This window comes from Mirounga angustirostris, unplaced genomic scaffold, assembly GCF_029215605.1.
Source record: "Mirounga angustirostris isolate CCGP_5_RB_7025 unplaced genomic scaffold, mMirAng1.0.hap1 SCAF_1, whole genome shotgun sequence".
NCBI classification, from domain to species: domain Eukaryota; kingdom Metazoa; phylum Chordata; class Mammalia; order Carnivora; family Phocidae; genus Mirounga; species Mirounga angustirostris.
This window is the reverse complement of record NW_026991709.1, coordinates 215,397,974-215,413,792: the sequence shown is the minus strand read 5'-3', so window position 1 is coordinate 215,413,792 and position 15,819 is coordinate 215,397,974. Positions and strand designations below refer to the sequence as shown.

The following is a 15,819-nucleotide window of genomic DNA, read 5'->3' as shown; positions in this document are numbered from 1 at the left end:
GCAGCTCTGTGGCCTCGGCGAGCCGTTCCCGCCGGGAGCTTGGGTTCCCTCAGCCATGAAGTGGGCGTGGGAGCGTGGGGCCGGCACGGGGCCGTGTTGAGCGCGTTAGGCGGGACGCGTGGGGGGCCTCAGTGCTCTCGCCAGCATTGTCTGCGACCCCCACCGTCGCAGGCTCTCGGGATAACGCCCGCGGCGAGCACAGCTGGGCCGATCTCGGCATTACAGCCATGGTGGTTCCAGCACCGGGCTGACCTCAGAGAGGGCCCTCCAGCACGCGTGTCTGTCCCAGAGCCTGTCCGCTTCCCTGGAGAGGGCATGCGCGCCCCGCGCCCTCTGCCCCGAGGGGAGGCAGGGCCAGGCTCCTCCCGTGTCCGTCTGGCCACCAACGCCCCTTCTCTCCTGTCTAGAGGAGGACTCAGCCATCCCTATCACGGTCCCCGGCCGCCTGCCGGTCTCCCTGGCGGGCCACCCCGTGGTGGCAGCCCAGGCCGCCGTACAGGCAGCGGCCGCCCAGGCCGCCGTGGCCGCCCAGGCCGCCGCCCTAGAGCAGCTGCGGGAGAAGCTGGAGTCCGGGGAGCCTCCTGAGAAGAAGATGGCCCTGGTGGCGGATGAACAGCACCGGCTCATGCAGCGGGCACTGCAGCAGAATTTCTTGGCCATGACAGCCCAGCTGCCGATGAGCATTCGTATCAACAGCCAAGGTACCCGCCCCGCGCCCAGACCCTCCCTGCTTCCTGCCCATGTGACAAAATCAGGGCCTCATAGTCCACATATGTAAAGAGTGCCCACAAATCAATAAGAAACACAGAGATAAAATAAATTAAGCAAGCAGGCAGCGGTGACTAGTAGAAAACGCACATGGAAAGCCGAGTTGGGGATCCACACGCTAACAAGGAGCTACCGTTTTTCAGCCATCAGAGTTTGATGATATCAGATGTTGGTCAGGTTAGGGGAAAATGTGCCCACTGAGTCCTGCTGGTGGGAGTGTAAGCAGGTGACGGTTTGGCAATCGCTTTTTTTTTTTTTTAAGATTTTATTTATTTGACAGAGAGAGACACAGCGAGAGAGGGGAACACAAGCAGGGGGAGTGGGAGAGGGAGAAGCAGGCTCCCCGCGTAGCAGGGAGCCCGATGCGGGGCTCGATCCCAGGACCCTGGGATCATGACCTGAGCCAAAGGCAGATGCTTAACGACTGAGCCACCCAGGCGTCCCTAAGAATCATTCTTTCTTTATTTTTTAAAGATTTTATTTATTTATTCATGAGAGAGAGAGAGAGGCAGAGGCAGAGGGAGAAGTAGGCTCCCCGCAGAGCAGGGAGCCCAACTCGGGGCTCGATCCTAGGACCCTGGGACCATGACCTGAGCGGAAGGCAGACACCTAACTGACTGAGCCACCCAGGCGCCCTTCTTTAAAGGTTTTATTTATTTATTTGACAGCCAGACAGCGAGAGAGGGAACACAAGCAGGGGGAGCGGGAAAGGGAGAAGCAGACTCCCTGCAGAGCAGGGAGCCCGATGCGGGGCTCGATCCCAGGACCCCGGGATCATGACCTGAGCCGAAGGCAGACGCTTAACGGCTGAGCCACCCAGGTGTCCCTAAGAATCATTCTTTCTTTCTTTATTTTTTAAAGATTTTATTTATTTATTTATGAGAGAGGGAGAGAGGCAGAGGCAGAGGGAGAAGTAGGCTCCCCGCAGAGCAGGGAGCCCAACTCGGGGCTCGATCCTAGGACCCTGGGACCATGACCTGAGCGGAAGGCAGACACCTAACTGAGCCACCCAGGCACCCCCTGGCAATCGCTTTTTAAAATAGACAGTATTCTTGCCCTGTGACCCAGTGATTCTGCTTGCATCTCCAGCAAAGCTTGTGCAGACGCTTCATCAGTAGGGAGTGGAGCTAGCCAAGTCCACACCACTCTGTGCCTGTTCAAAACAATGGGATGATTTGGGGTATGCTGATGTAGCTTGCGACTTACCATCACGAGAAAAGCAAATTTTAGACAAATGCGTTCTTCTCCAACAAATATTTATTGAGCGCCTGCTGTGTGTGCCCGTGACAGACACAGTCCACAGCTCGGTGGGTGGACAGGGGCGGGTCCTCACCCATGGGTGCTTATGACTGCAGCCGGCGGCGTTTCTTCCCCCACAGCCTGCGAGAGTCGCCAGGACTCCGCCGCGAACTTGAGCAGTCCCAACGGCAGCAACAGCATTAACATGTCCGTGGAGATTAATGGGATCATGTACACAGGTAGGACCCGCCGGGCCCCACGCCGTCCTTGAGCACTCGTCTCCCCGTTCATAACTCAGGAGCCCCGGGTGCCCCCCGCCCGGCAGGGCTCTGCCCTCAGGAGACCAGAGTGAGGAAGTCCACGTGGCACACTTAGCAGTGCTCAGCACATGGCAAGGGCCCCAAAGCACATACTCTTTGTTCTGTTTCTCCTCCGGCCAGCGGTGTTCCTTCTAAAACACCGTGTGGCCAGCCAGTAGCTGGCATGGGCCGCCAGGAGGCGCTGTGGACACCGAGCAGCTCGGTTGCTCAGTGAGGGCGACTCCGGGGGACAGAGAAGGGACCTGTGGCTGCCGTGGGCCAGCGGGTCCCTGGGTGACTTTGCAGGGGTCCATGCTCAGGGCGTCCCGTGGGCCTGCCGTGTAATCCTTTCGACTACATGATGTGTTTCTCCTCCTGTCCTCGCATTAGGAGTGCTGTTTGCTCAGCCACCAGCGCCCGCACCACCCTCAGCTCCCAGCAAAGGCGGTGGTGGCAGCCGGGGAGGGAACAGCGGGACCAGCAGCAGCGCCGGCAGCCAGGCCGGGCCGGCGGGGTTGTCCACACCTGCCACATCTTCTACCTCAAATAACTCATTGCCTTAACCGCACCACTCCCCACCCGCCACCCCCACCCCAGGAGCCCGCCTGGGCGGGGGGGCGGGGTCGAGGTGGGCCATGCAGGGGCCGGGACTGCGGAAGATACGGGTGGGGAGGGGAGGTGTCCACGAAGGAGCCACAGCTAACGCCAAAAAGAAAAGAAAAAATATATATATACATATATATATAAAGAAAATTTAATAAAACAGGGGAAAACCAAGGAACACTTGAATTACTCAGGTTCGGACATTCAGAGACGTGAATTGTGAGAGCAGCAAAGGAAATCGGAAGAGAGAGGGGCACATATTTCCGAGGGCTGCAGCCCTGCTGGACCAACTGACTGGGGTCTGGGGTCTGTGTGGACCGGTTGCCATGGAAGGCCGATCCTGTTTACCTCATACATCTCTGCACTGTGTGTTTTCATTTTTGTCTGTTTTTTTCCCTTTTTTTCCCCATTCATCACACACTCACCACACCCAGCTCCTTGTGTTGAATGAAACCCCTGAGCCAAGATCAGCTGAATTTTTTTTTTCTTGTTGCTTTTGGGAACTTTTTTTTTTTTTTTAAGAAACAGTGATACTTAAGATCTATAGGGCTTTTAAGAGGTTTCGGGGTTTTGTTTTGTAAATAATCTATTTTATTCTTGGGGGAGGAATCAAACCTTAGGAAAAGGATATATATATCTATATATTTGTGTTCATTCAGGGAAACTGGACTTGAAAAAGCAAAAAAAAAAAAAAAAACCCCACAAAAAACAAAAAAAAAAAGAAAAGAAAGTAATACCCTTCCTATTTTCCCATGACTGGTTTGGGTTCCTATGTGTGTTTCCTGTGCTGCAGTGGGTAGCTGGCAGGCGCAGGACGTGCCCTGGGCCAGAGCCAGGACCGGTGATGAACTCAGGTGCTATGGGCGGGGGGCATGAATGCTGAGGGGCAGACCGGGGCATCCGGGGTCCTTCTTCCCTCCCGCCAGAGACTGGAAGTCTTAACTAGGGAGGAGGACGGGCTGGATGAAGGGCCTGGGCGTGGGAGGGGGCTCCACCTTCGTGGCCCCCAGGCTCCTGTCTCAGGGATGAATGTGGCCTGGGGGTGCTCCTGGGGCGGGGAGGGCTGCTCTGGGAGATTATCAGTACTGGGGGGCGGGGTGAGCCGGGCTTAGCTCAGGGCGAGGTTTTTGGGGCCACGGCATCCTGAACAGTCCCCGCTTCCATTCTCTCCTTAATTTTGTCCCTTCCTTCTCTCTCGGCCCCGTTTGCTTGGGGCCACAGCTGCCTGCAGTAACTAGAGTAACTGGAGGCCACACCCCGTCTCTGCACGACCCTTCCTCCTGGTTAGAAGGTGGGTGTCGGCGGGGGGGGGGGGGACACGGCTGGTGGGAGGTTATTCCGGGGGCTGGCGGTGGTCTTGGTGAGCACCGTCTGCCCTAAGGCCCAGGCGGGTGGGGGGCTTTCTTGGCGCCCGCTGGGTCCCTGCGGACCAGGTGGTGTTGGGTAGTGCTCTTCACGCCGCCCAGTGGGATTTTGGGGGGGGGGCACTGACTCAGCTGTTGCCAGGGTGAGCCTGTATTCTCTAATTGGGCTCAGGAGCCCGGCCTAACGGCGGGGGGGCAGCACCAGCCTCCCCCTCTCCCTGATGGACCAGGCATCCTCCCCCTGGGAGACCCGAGGAGGGAGGGTCCTGGGCCCCCAAGGCTGGGTTTTCCTTTGTGTGGGGCTGTGCTGTGTCTTTGGAATATCTCAGGGTCCTGGACACCCCACCCCCCAGCCTTCCAGGAGCGGGGTCTCCTCTCTGCTTTTCCTTCTGGAAGGTTCTGCCCTTCCCTCTCTCGTGGCAGCAGCACGATCATGGTGGGAGGGGATCTCTTTGTCCCCGGGCACAATCCGGCTCCACACACAGAAGCCCCCCCCCCACCCAGCCTGACCCGTGGGCGCCCTGGCCCGAGGCCTTCAGGTTCCCCGGTCACGCCCTCGTTGGGGGGGGTCTGCAGCGTGTTTCTTTCTACCTCAGGCCTGACTCTTGATGCCAAATCCCGCGCCCTGGCTCTCCCCTCGCCCCACCCTCCCCGTGGGGCCCCTCCACCTGGAAGGCCCGAACGCCCGCCTTGTTCGTGCGTGCGCGGACTGGTGTTGTGTCGCGGGTCAATGTGGCCTCCCGGATGTAACTCAGGGTGTGGCCTGCTGTTCAAGTGATGATTGTAGGGGACAGGTGGGGGCGGGGCATGGGGCCCAGTCCCCCGCTCCAGGCTAGCCAGGGGGCGGCTGTGCTGGGGGGAACCCACCTGAGCTGGGAACGCGAGCGGGGTCCTCCCCTGCCTCTGCCTTCGGTGCCCCATCCAGCCCCCTGCCCCTCCTGTCCCTGGGGCTTAGGGAAGGGGAGGGTCTCTGGGGTGCACATCAGCACCCCCTTACGCAAACCCAGGTGCGGATGGACGGGGGCACCTGTCTCTGCCCTTGGCTTCTGTGCTGGTCGTTCCCGAGTGGGCTTCGCGGCACTGCGAGGGCGGAGACCCCAAACTCAGGGTGGAGAGGGGCTCGCGGGGGCTCCCCTGCTGGAGGTGTTGCTTCCAGAATCTTCCGTGGGACCCCTGAGCTGGGGGCTGGGCATGCAGGGTGGGACGGCGGGTTACTTTCCATAGTTCTGCATTTGTACACTCACTTTCCCATTTTATCACTTTTGTCCGCTTCGTCCTTCCCCCCCTCCCTTAATTTTGCTCTTGCATTTTTTTCTTGGCAACCATGAATTCAGCCTTTCATTCCTGACATGTGAAATTTCAGCTTCTCTGGGGTTTGTCAGACGGCGTGAGCACCGCGCCAGCACTCAGGTTAAAGTGAAAAAAAACTCTTTAAAAAACAGGTTTAAACGACTCTACCTCTGGCCGGGCCTGGCCTTGTCGCCCTGGCCAGGGCGGTCTGTACCGATTTCAGTTTTTGCAGAACATTCAGGTATTAAAAGGGGAAAAAAAAAAGAAAAAAAGGACAAAAGACCAAAAAAAAAAGAAAAAAAGAAAAAAAAGAAAAAAAAGTGTGTGATTTTGAAATTTAAAAGAACACTGAAAGTTTACATTTTATAACATTATTATTCAGATTGTATTTAAACTTCAGAAATATTTAAGACAATTGTAACCCTGTAAAGCTGATGAGATATTAAAACAAGACAAAACACTTCTGACTTTTAACAGAAAACGCCTCCTGTGGTGGTTTTTTGGGGTGTGTCTGGGTCCCAGGGGCCGTAACCCCTCCATCCTGCAGCAGGGACGGCACCCAAGGGACAGGCCCTGGGTCTTCAAGTGGGTGTGTGTGTGGCCATCACACTCCCGGGGGGCCCTGGTACAAAGTGTCTGTCTAGGGATTTGGGGAGAACAGAGGTGGAAGGGCCAGGGGTGCCCCAGCCTGTCCCCCAGCCCCTTGGCTAGGTCTCCTGCCTTCTGATGTCACTCCGAACCCAAGCCCCTGGGGTGTGTGGTCTGCCCCCTCCTCGCTGGGCCTTCCTCTGGGCCTTTGCAAGAGCTCTTTCCCACTGCCTGGGTCGTCCTTTCCCTGTGTGCCAGGCAAGCCCCTTGTCACCCTCCGGGACACGGAGTCATGTGTGTGCTTCGTCCGTTCCTGTGCCCCTGGGGTCACCCCCTAGCTCGGCGCGCTCCATGACCCGACATGGCAGGAGAGCGGCACCCGAAGAAAGCCCCCCCACCCCACCGTCCCCCCGGGCCCTCTGCAGGCTTCTGAGACAGGGACCCAGCCTGCGTGCCCAGCAGCCTTCCCGCTGGGGTCTGGCTCACCTGTTCACATTTTACGATTCAGTAGGTATAGCCCCAAAGCGGTTCCCCCCGCTTTTTATCCAGGAGATAAAGGAAAAATAATTTTAAGAAGGAAAATGGCTCTCGGGCTGCAGTTTGCAACCCCTGGGCTCAGAATGTTTGGAAGGGAAATCCTGTGTTCTCTGCCTCCAAACTCAAACCACAGCAGCACTGCAGAATTGGGGCTGGAAGAGATTTTCTGGGGTGTCTAATCCATTTACCCTCGGACCCCCCCACCCCACCCCCCCACCCCCCGCCACAGAGTGTGTGACGGGCTCAAGGTCAGCTTGGCTGGACCGTGGGCAGGCCCAGCCTCCTGCCATCTGGCTCCCCTACCACCAGGACCAGCCCGGGCCGGCCCCGGCCAGTCCCTCCCGCCTGGGTCAGCTCCCAAGGCTGCACTAGGAGTGAGGGAGAATCAGCTGCCCCTCCTGTCACAGCCAGGGGGTTCCCACGCGCCTCCGTGGCCCATTTCATCCACGGCATTTCCACTCCTGTCAGAAATGAGTCAGCTGCGTCTTGGTCCCAGCGTCCAGGGGCCTGGGGGACCAGGAGAGGTCAGAGGGCCGGTGGCTCCACCTGCCTCTCAGGGCTCTCTCCTCCCGCCCCAGAAGATAAAGGAAAAATTATTTAAAAAAGGAAAATGACCCTTTCTTGCAAACTGGCTCAGCCAGTCCTCATCTTCATTCCTCCGCTGAAGAGGCCCAGAGAGGGGCCAGGAGGCCCTGAGGTCACACAGTCCCAGGGGCGCCAGGGAGGGCTCAGGCCCCCCCATGGCCCTCCCGGCTTCCCAGCGCCCGTCAGCTCCTGCCTCTTGGGCTTCGGAGCTTCTGCCGAGGCCCGAGGAGGCTCCGGGAGGAAACATTCAAAACCTGATTAGCAGAGCTGAGGGAGCCTGCAAGGAGCCAGGGTTTGGAGCTGGGGCCGGAACAAGGAGAGGGTTTTCACCTGAGTCATCCTCCTTCCCTCCTATCGTTGGTGCACATGACGGGGGCTGCCCCCGAGGAAGGAAGGTGCCCCTGGGCTGGGACGCCAGAACAGTGGGGTCTGCCCTGGTTCTTCACTGTGTCCCCACTGCCCACAGAAAGGTGCTCAATAATGGAAGAAGAACAAACGAAGAATTCAGGGCTTAGACTGGGCAGGGGGGAGGGAATGCATCTGTGCCTCGGTTTCCCCCATCCTGCTTCTGCTGCTACAGCCACACCCTCCCAGCCTTGGATTTGGGACCAGGCACCCACCCAGCTGGCACCAAGGAGGTCTGGCGACTGGGTGGTCCTACACGCCCCCCAAAGTGTGGCTGTTGTCCTGCTCTCTTCTGACACAACTGGTCTGTCCTCATTCCACGCTTGCTGGGCTGGGGGTGGGGTGACCTCTGACCTCCTGGGAGGAGCGCAGGGGAAGGAGGCCCGTGAAAGGCCAGCACTGCAATCCAGCCGCGCTTTCCGTGCCAGCGCCTGCCCCTACGGGAGCGCCCACCACAGCGCACTCTGGGCACCAAGCTTATAACCCTGTGACCCACATCTGCTGGGCCTGCCCCCGTGTCCTGGCATCCAGGAACTCGGAAACCTCAGGCCTCCCAGAAGGACAGACCCAGGACCCAAATTCCACGACTGTGGGAAACCACAGTGTCCCTGTGGTGCGTGTGGGGAAACTGAGGCCCAGAGCTTCACCGTGATTTGCTCCACGGCTCAGAAGTGCAGATTCAAGTCCTGAGTTGGTCTTTAGAAGAAAGGCCGCCTGGCCACCTGGGCCCACTCCTAGGAGACACACGGCGTGGTCATTCTCAAACAGGATTCCACAGAGTGCCAGGGGTTCAGGACTCAAAGAAAGGCGTGATTTTGGGAAACCCATGTTTGGAAAGCGTAAGTGAGCGTCCCCGGTGTTTTGTTTTCCTTATTCACACTTTAAAAACAACATTTGAGGAAGCGGGGGCGTTAGCTGGTTCTGGGGGTGGAAATCAGGACCCCTTGTTTCTACCTGCAAACTGTCTTTGAACCAGGAAGCCCCGCCCGAGTACCCCCATCTGGCAGCTGCTGGGGGCTCGCACACTCGGCTCTCCGCAACTTACAAGAGTCCTTAAGTCTCTTATGCCTCCTCACGCACCCCAGGATGAAATAAAATCCAGGCTCCCCACTGCATGACAGGCCCCGCATTGCCCAGCTCCAGCCTCCAGGGTCGGCCTCAGGGCCTTTGCACATTCCTCTGCCCACCTTGCCCTCCAAGCCGTTAGTTCCCTGCTCAAGCGACACCTGCTCTGGGAAGCCCCTCCTCCAGACCCCCAAACGAGGCAGGCCCCCGTGACACCCCACGCCTGGGCCTGGGCGCAGCCTCCGCGGCAGAAGCCCCTTCCGGGTCCGGCCTCCCGGTCGGAGGCTCGCGCCTGCCACCCGGCGGCCGGGGCTGCGGCTGCGGCTTCCCCGCGCCCCCGGCGAGCGCCCGGCCTCTCCTGGACCGCGGCGCGGGGCCGGGAGACCCCGGAGCTCCGTCCTGCCCTGGGTCGGCTCACCCGCTCCCGCGAGCCGCCCGCGGCTCGGGGGCCGGGGCCTCGGGCACGGTGGAAGCCCCCCGCACCCCGCAACGCCGGCCGCGCGCCCTCCCCCCGAGTGGATTCCGACTTGTCCGCGCTCGTCGGAGGCGCGGCTTTGAGACACGGCCCGGGGCTGGCGGCTGTGACCCGAGGGCCCCGCGCGGGGCCCGGGGGCGGCGGACGGGGGCTCCGCGAGCATGCGGCAGCTCTGTCCGGCACGTAGGACGTGTTTACGTGCAAGGCATTCCCGGGCCCGTGCGTCGGCCCTTTATTATTTGCACGCTAAAAACACAGGGATCCGCGGGGGTAGGTCACGCGGTGAAAAGGCCCAGCGGGGGGCTGCAGGCGACCCCGAGCCACGCCCTCCACAGCTACCTGGGGGCGCGCCCCCCAAGTCCCAGCCAGCCGTGCGCCCCGCGACTCGCCGCCGAGCGAGGGAGGACGCCCGCGCCGCAGGGAGGGCCCCGCTCGGAGCACGTGGTGAGCGGCGCAACGTGGGCGGTGCAACGTGGGCGGCGCAGGGGCCCGCGTCTCGCCGGCGTGACGCACTTCCGGGGCGCTGCAGGCGGCAAGATGGCGGCTCCCATGGAAGTGGCCGTGTGTACGGACTCGGCGGCCCCGCTGTGGAGCTGCGTGGTGTGGGAGCTGCATTCGGGCGCCAATCTGCTCACGTACCGCGGCGGCCAGGCCGGACCGCGCGGCCTGGCGCTGCTCAATGGCGAGTACCTGCTGGCGGCGCAGCTGGGCAAGAACTACATCAGCGCCTGGGAGCTGCAGCGGAAGGTGCGGCGGCGCGCGCGCCGGCCCGGGCTTCGTGGCGAGTGCGCGGGGCGCCCGAAAGCGGGGTCCGGGGAAGGGTCGGTGGGGGCAGCGCGCTCCCTGGCCCGGGTGGGGATGGGGAGTCTCGGTTAGGGTGTGCTGCGCCTGCGCGGGTCTGGGGGCGTTTTGGAGGAGGGAGGTGCGCGCCCGGCGGGTGGGGTCATTTCGGGCGCTGCGCGCGCGCAGGGCTGGGGGTGGGCTCCTCGGGGAGAGTGGGGTGCGGGTCTTTGGGGCAGCCGTTCTTGATGGGCTGGGGAACTGGGGGGAGCCCTTGGGGCGCGAAATCTAATTAAAGGGAGGACTCTCGTTTGGAGTTCCGTGCGTCTCTTGGTCTTGGAAGGTGAATGTGCGAGGCCCGGGAGGGTGGTGCATTTATTTCCCCCAAAGGGAGTACTGCCCTTCCCCATAAGGGCCCATGGGTCTCTTCCTAAAACACCCAAAATGCAGGGGTACCTGGATGGCTCAGCGGTTAGGCTGAGGTCATGATCCCAGGGTCCTGGGATTGAGCCCCTCATCAGGTTCCCTGCTCAGCTGGGAAGCCTGCTTCTCCCTCTCTCCCTCTGCTTCTCCCCCTCCTTGTGTGCGCGCTGTCTCTCTCTCTGTCAAATAAATAAAATCTTAAAAACAAAAAACAACCCATCCAAAATGCAGCCTGTGAAGCTTGCAGCTAGCTGCCCAGTTCTGCCAGCTGAAGTCTTGGCACAAGCTCTGTCCTCTGACTTTGCCTGGTGTGACCTGCACACAGTCGTGAAGTTTTTCCGTCAGATGAGGAAAGTGAGGGTCAGGATCACAGGCCAGACCTTAGGGAAGGCAGGATTGTGGCCATTAGGCTCTCTCTCAGCTCCTTCCTGGACCCTCTGTGCCTTGACCACCCCCAGTCCCCAGAGTAAGCACCATTGTGCTTTTATCCGACAGTCTGCAGGCCTCCCCTTCCATCTGCTGGAGCAGATCCCTTCTTGATTGAGCTTTGATTTGTTCAAACCGCCCTTGTTCCTGCTCCTCTTTCTGGCTGCCTCGGAATTTCCTCCCCGCTGTCCCCTAGCTCCTGAGTTCCACATGAAGCTCAGAGGCTTCTTATGTCTCTCTAGGACCAGCTCCAGCAGAAGATCATGTGCCCTGGGCCTGTCACCTGTCTGACCACATCACCCAATGGCCTCTATGTCCTGGCAGGGATTGCAGAGAGCATATACCTGTGGGAGGTAAGAGGAGGTATAAAACCAAGGTAGTGGGATTTGGTCTGCAGGTTAATTAGGTCGTGTTATGGGCACCTCGGTGGCTCAAAGTGGGCTGAGCGTCTGCCTTCGGCTCAGGTCATGATCTCAGGGTCCTGGGATCAAGCCCCACATCGGGCTCCTTGCTCAGCGGGGAGTCTGTTTCTCCCTCGCCCCTTGGTCCTCCCCCCTGCTCTTGCACGCTCTCCCCCTCCCCTCTCTGTCAAAAAAATAAAATCTTTTTTTAGAAAATTAGGGTGTGTTGTCACCAACATTTGGTTATGTGTGGGCGGGAGAGACCCACCTCACCACCTGCACAGACCATGTAGGGTTTGGGGCCAGAAGATGGAGACACGACCACGCTCTTCCTTTCTTGAGTCTGTCCACACCTGTGAATCGACCTTTGTCCTTCCCCCAGACGTCTCAGAGCACCACAGAGATGTGAGGGAGCCTAGTTATTTCATTCTGGGGACTGTTAAACCCCAGTGCGTGATTCTAAAACTAGGAAGCAGTTGCTGTGGTGCAGGGAGGGAAACTGAGGCAGGGGGTTCCTCAAAGGTTGCCCATCACGGTAGAAATCCTTGCCGTGGTGCGGAGGGCAGAAAGCAGCGTCTCCTCTGCCGATGAGGGGCATCTCAGGTCTTCGCTTGAGGGCTGTTGTCTGAGCCTGGTTCCTCCTTGGAGCTTTCCTGGCTGGCGTGAGCCGTGACCACAGGGGCGCCCCCCACAGCCAACCCGAGGCGGCAGCTCAGGCTGAGGGCCTGACTCAGGTATCAGCCACGGTGCCCCTTTCCCCCCCTCCCTCTGTGTGGATGAGGACAAGGAGGGAAGCTGGAAATCCTCAGGGGGAAAGCATGCATGTCCCTCTAGGTTTTCCTCTTATAAGAACGCCACTCGTTAGGTTTAGGGTCACCGTACTCCAGCGTGACCTCAGTCTGAACTGGTTAGACCTGCAAAGACCCTTTATGCGAGTAAGGCCTGAGTCCAGGAGTTAGGGTGTGAACATGTGTGCTAGGGGAACGCAGCTGAACTCACAACGGAATCTGGGCCCCCCAGCCCACCCCACTGCCCAGGTGGTGTGATGGGCTCGCCTGTCCCTGCCACCTGGGGCCTCCCCCTTCCCTCAGCCCCACCCACTGGCCCATCCCCACCCGGTGGCCTCTGAAGACAGTGACTTCCTGCTCCTGGGTCCCAGGTCCAGCTGGTCCTGAACGGAGGGGCCCACACTTTCAACAGCCTCCTGTGGTCACTCTGGTCCACGCAGACAGCCACTGCCCTCCCCGGCGGCCGTGGTGACATCACTCCTCGCCCTGTACTGGACAGGGGTCCTCGGGCCACCTGACGCCCAGGCCTCAGAGGTCAGGGTGACGGGACAAGGGGGTGGAAGCTCAAATAGGGCCGTCATCCACTTGGGGACATAATGGGGACAGGCACAGGCAGGACAGCTGGGAGGAGGCCCGGCCCACCAAGCCTGGGGGTCCCTTCCAGACCGCCTGCAGGCTGTCGCCCAGTGCCTCCAGCTGACCTGGCAGTGGGGGGCGGGCACGGCGCCGGGTCTCCCGCGCTGACCTGGCTTCGCCCTCCGCAGGTCTCCACGGGAAGCCTCCTGGTCATCCTGAGCCGCCACTACCAGGACGTGTCGTGCCTGCAGTTCACGGGGGACAGCAGCCACTTCCTGTCGGGGGGCAAGGACTGCCTGGTGCTGGTGTGGGGCCTGTGCAGGTGGAGGATGGGCCCCTCGGGCTCTGGGTCTGGCCGCAGGGCGGGAGGGTGGGGGGAGCCGTCGGAGAGCTGGGGGGGCCTGGTGGCCACGTGGCCGCAAGGGGACGTGGGCTCCCCCCGCTGAGGTCCGTGCCCTCCACACAGCGTGCTGCAGGTGGACCCCACCAGGACCCCATCCCCCCGGCACGTCTGGTCTCGCCACACCCTCCCCATCACAGACCTGCACTGTGGCTTTGGGGGGCCCCTGGCCCGGGTGGCCACCTCCTCCCTGGACCAGACAGTGAAGGTAGGGCCCCCTCACCCCAAGTGGATCTGTGAGTCATGCCCTGGCGGCTACGGGTTCTTGGCCGGCCTGAGCCCGTGAATGGCCTCCTTCCCTGGCAGCTCCAGACAGCTCTGAATCCCGCTGGTGCTTCCGGCCTCAAGGACGGCCAGAGGGTGGATGGTCCAGGCGCGTGTCGGCTTGGAAATTCCCACTTGGCTGCCTGTACCTGGCAGCTCCCTGGCCAAACCTCAGGGGATTCGAGGGCACCCCGGCCCTCGGGGCGTCGCCACGGGCGGGGGCCGGCAGCCGCTAACACGGGGGTCACGGGCATGAGGGGCAGGCTGAGTCTCAGCCCCCGGGGCCCCGTGGGTGGTGGCTGTGGTCCCGGTTCCCCGGGGGTCCAGAGTCTCGGGTCTGTCCCACACCCACCCGCACCCCCAGCTGTGGGAGGTCTCATCGGGCGAGCTGCTCCTGTCCGTGCTCTTTGATGTGGGCATCATGGCCGTGACCATGGACCTGGCCGAGCACCACCTCTTCTGTGGAGGCAGCGACGGCGCCATCTTCCAGGTGGACCTCTGCACCTGGGTGAGTGGCAGCGGCAGCCAGGGGTCCGTGGGCCCCGGGGTGGACGTGGCCGACGTGGCTGACGGGCCCCCTTGGCCTCCACAGCCTGGGCAGAGAGAGAAGAGCTTCCAGCCAGAGCGGGACAGCGGCAAGGTGTTCAGAGGCCACAGGTGCGGGCCGGGGTCCGTGGACGCTGGGGTGGGCGCGGGAGGGGCCCTGTTCTCGCGGTGGGCTCGGGGTCACCTTGTCCGCCCGCAGGAACCAGGTGACCTGCCTGTCCGTGTCTTCCGACGGCAGCGTGCTGCTCTCGGGCTCCCACGACGAGACCGTGCGTCTCTGGGACGTCCAGAGTAAGCAGTGCGTCAGGACGGTCACCCTCAAAGGTGAGGCGCCCTGGCAATGGGCCCCGGGGCGGCCGGCTCCTCCTCCCCTCTTGGAGGCCGTGGCTCTCCCCGGGTGGGCACGGCAGCGTGGTCTGGACCCGCGCGCCACCGCAGGGCCTGGCGCCGGGGGGGGGGGGGGGGGGGGGCACCGCCGCTCTCGGACCGCTGGGGGGCCTGGCGGGGGAGGTGGGTCGTGACCGTGACCCCCCCACCCCCCCGCCACGCAGGCCCCGTGACCAATGCCTCCATCATGCTGGCACCCGTCAGCATGCTGAGCTCAGACTTCAGGCCCGGCCTGCCCCTGCCCCATTTCAACAAGCACCTTCTGGGCGCCGAGCACGGGGATGAGCCGCACCGCGGGGGCTTCACGCTGCGCCTGGGTCTCCACCAGCAGGTAGGCGCTGCCCCCCCCACGGGATGCCTGCCCTGGGCCTCAGCGAGACTCTGCGGGCCCAGCGCCTGCTCCGGGCGGCTCTTGACGTCCTACGGGGGCCGTGGCAGCGGCTGACGCGCACACGGGGGCCCTCCGCCGGGAGGAAGGCGGGAAGTTCGGAGTGGACGTGCGCTGTGTGCCAGGGCACGTTCGGGAGCAGAGCTGGACCTGAAGACGCCAGGTGTCTGGCCACCGTGGGCGGAGTAGCAGGGCACTCATACCCCTGGCCCCAGCCTGGGGGGCCTCTGGGGACGACCCGTCCGCCCCCCAGGCCCAGGGGCCCCTGCCTGTCTTCAGGCTGTGCTCTGTCTTCGCGGTCTCTGTGCCGAGCCTCTCGAAGTCGGGGGTGGGGGGTGCCCACAGTCCTCCTGCAGATAGCTTGACGTCTGGCTCTGCTGAGCACCCGTCTGCCGGCCGAGGGTGGCGTGCCAGACGCTGTCCGGCCGGAGACAGACCGCCTCCCTGCTGCCATGTCGCTGGGCCGGGCCGGCAAGCTGCCCGCAGGCCTGGTCGGGCAGAGTCCTGGCGCAGGGAGCGGATGGGAGCATGGGGGTCGGAGCCCGCGGCCTCGACAGAGACATCAGCCCCCCTCCCCCAAGGGTGGGGGCGCCACACCCCAGTCCCCCTTCAGTCAGCGGGTGTCTGGCGTCTCCCTCACGGGGGCGCCGCCCGGGGTCCCGGGCCACTGACACAGACTCTTCCGTGTTGCAGGGTTCGGAGCCCAGCCACCTGGAGAGGGCAGAGCAGTTGCTCGGGGTGATGAGCAGCACAATGGAGAAGGTGGGCTGCGGCCCTGCCCTGGGGGAGGGGGCGGGGACTGTGGGGTGCGACGCGGGGACAGGGCCCCGCTCCCTCGCCTCTGAGCCCCTGTCCCTCCGCAGAGCGTCCTGGGCGGCCAGGACCAGCTGCGGATCCGCGTGGCCGAGCTGGAGGACGAGGTGCGGAATCTGCGCAAGGTCAACCGCGACCTGTTCGACTTCTCCACGCGCATCATCACCCGGCCTGCCAAGTGAGCCCGGCCTGCGGCCTGGCGGCCCCTGCGTCCCCCACCCCTGCACGGAGACCTGCTGGGAGCTTTCAGCCCCACAAGCACTTGTTTCTCCAGGCGTTGGGCCACTGGTGTTTCCTGTGGCCTCTTGGTGCTGTTTCGTTTTTAACAAAAGAACTAAAAGCCCCTTTTCTCTGGGCCTGTCTGTGTGCCGGGGGGGGGGGGGGGGGCCGCTGTAGCGCCCGCGTCCGC

General features: G+C 62.1%; 2 protein-coding genes across 5 annotated transcripts in view; both read left to right on the top strand.

Annotated features, from left to right (window-relative positions):
• Positions 1–3,639, top strand: part of ARID3A (AT-rich interaction domain 3A) — a 30,797-nt gene extending 27,158 nt beyond the window's left edge. For all 4 annotated transcript variants that reach the window (XM_054505089.2, XM_064573767.1, XM_054505090.2 and 1 more), the window contains exons 8-10: positions 408–701; positions 2,148–2,246; positions 2,697–3,639. In XM_054505089.2, coding sequence (XP_054361064.1) covers positions 408–701; positions 2,148–2,246; positions 2,697–2,869 — 566 coding nt within the window. In that variant the 3' untranslated portion in view covers positions 2,870–3,639. The remainder of the gene's footprint in view (positions 1–407; positions 702–2,147; positions 2,247–2,696) is intronic.
• A 6,062-nt stretch (positions 3,640–9,701) lies between these two features.
• WDR18 (WD repeat domain 18) lies at positions 9,702–15,764 on the top strand. Its single transcript, XM_045863505.3, has 10 exons — positions 9,702–9,965; positions 11,090–11,200; positions 12,801–12,934; positions 13,079–13,220; positions 13,641–13,784; positions 13,869–13,933; positions 14,022–14,146; positions 14,374–14,540; positions 15,291–15,359; positions 15,461–15,764. Exons 1-10 carry the CDS (start codon positions 9,756–9,758, stop codon positions 15,590–15,592), a joined length of 1,299 nt encoding a protein of 432 aa, XP_045719461.1. The 5' UTR covers positions 9,702–9,755; the 3' UTR covers positions 15,593–15,764.
• Positions 15,765–15,819: the final 55 nt, after the last annotated feature.

Bases quoted from the DNA above. Each gene is read 5' to 3' on its own strand.
- WDR18 (XM_045863505.3), top strand. From the start codon at position 9,756: ATGGCGGCTCCCATGGAAGTGGCCGTGTGTACGGACTCGGCGGCCCCG. The intron at 13,934-14,021 runs GTGCGGGCCGGG...GTCCGCCCGCAG, and splicing joins AAGGTGTTCAGAGGCCACAG to GAACCAGGTGACCTGCCTGT. The intron at 15,360-15,460 runs GTGGGCTGCGGC...GTCCCTCCGCAG, and splicing joins TGAGCAGCACAATGGAGAAG to AGCGTCCTGGGCGGCCAGGA.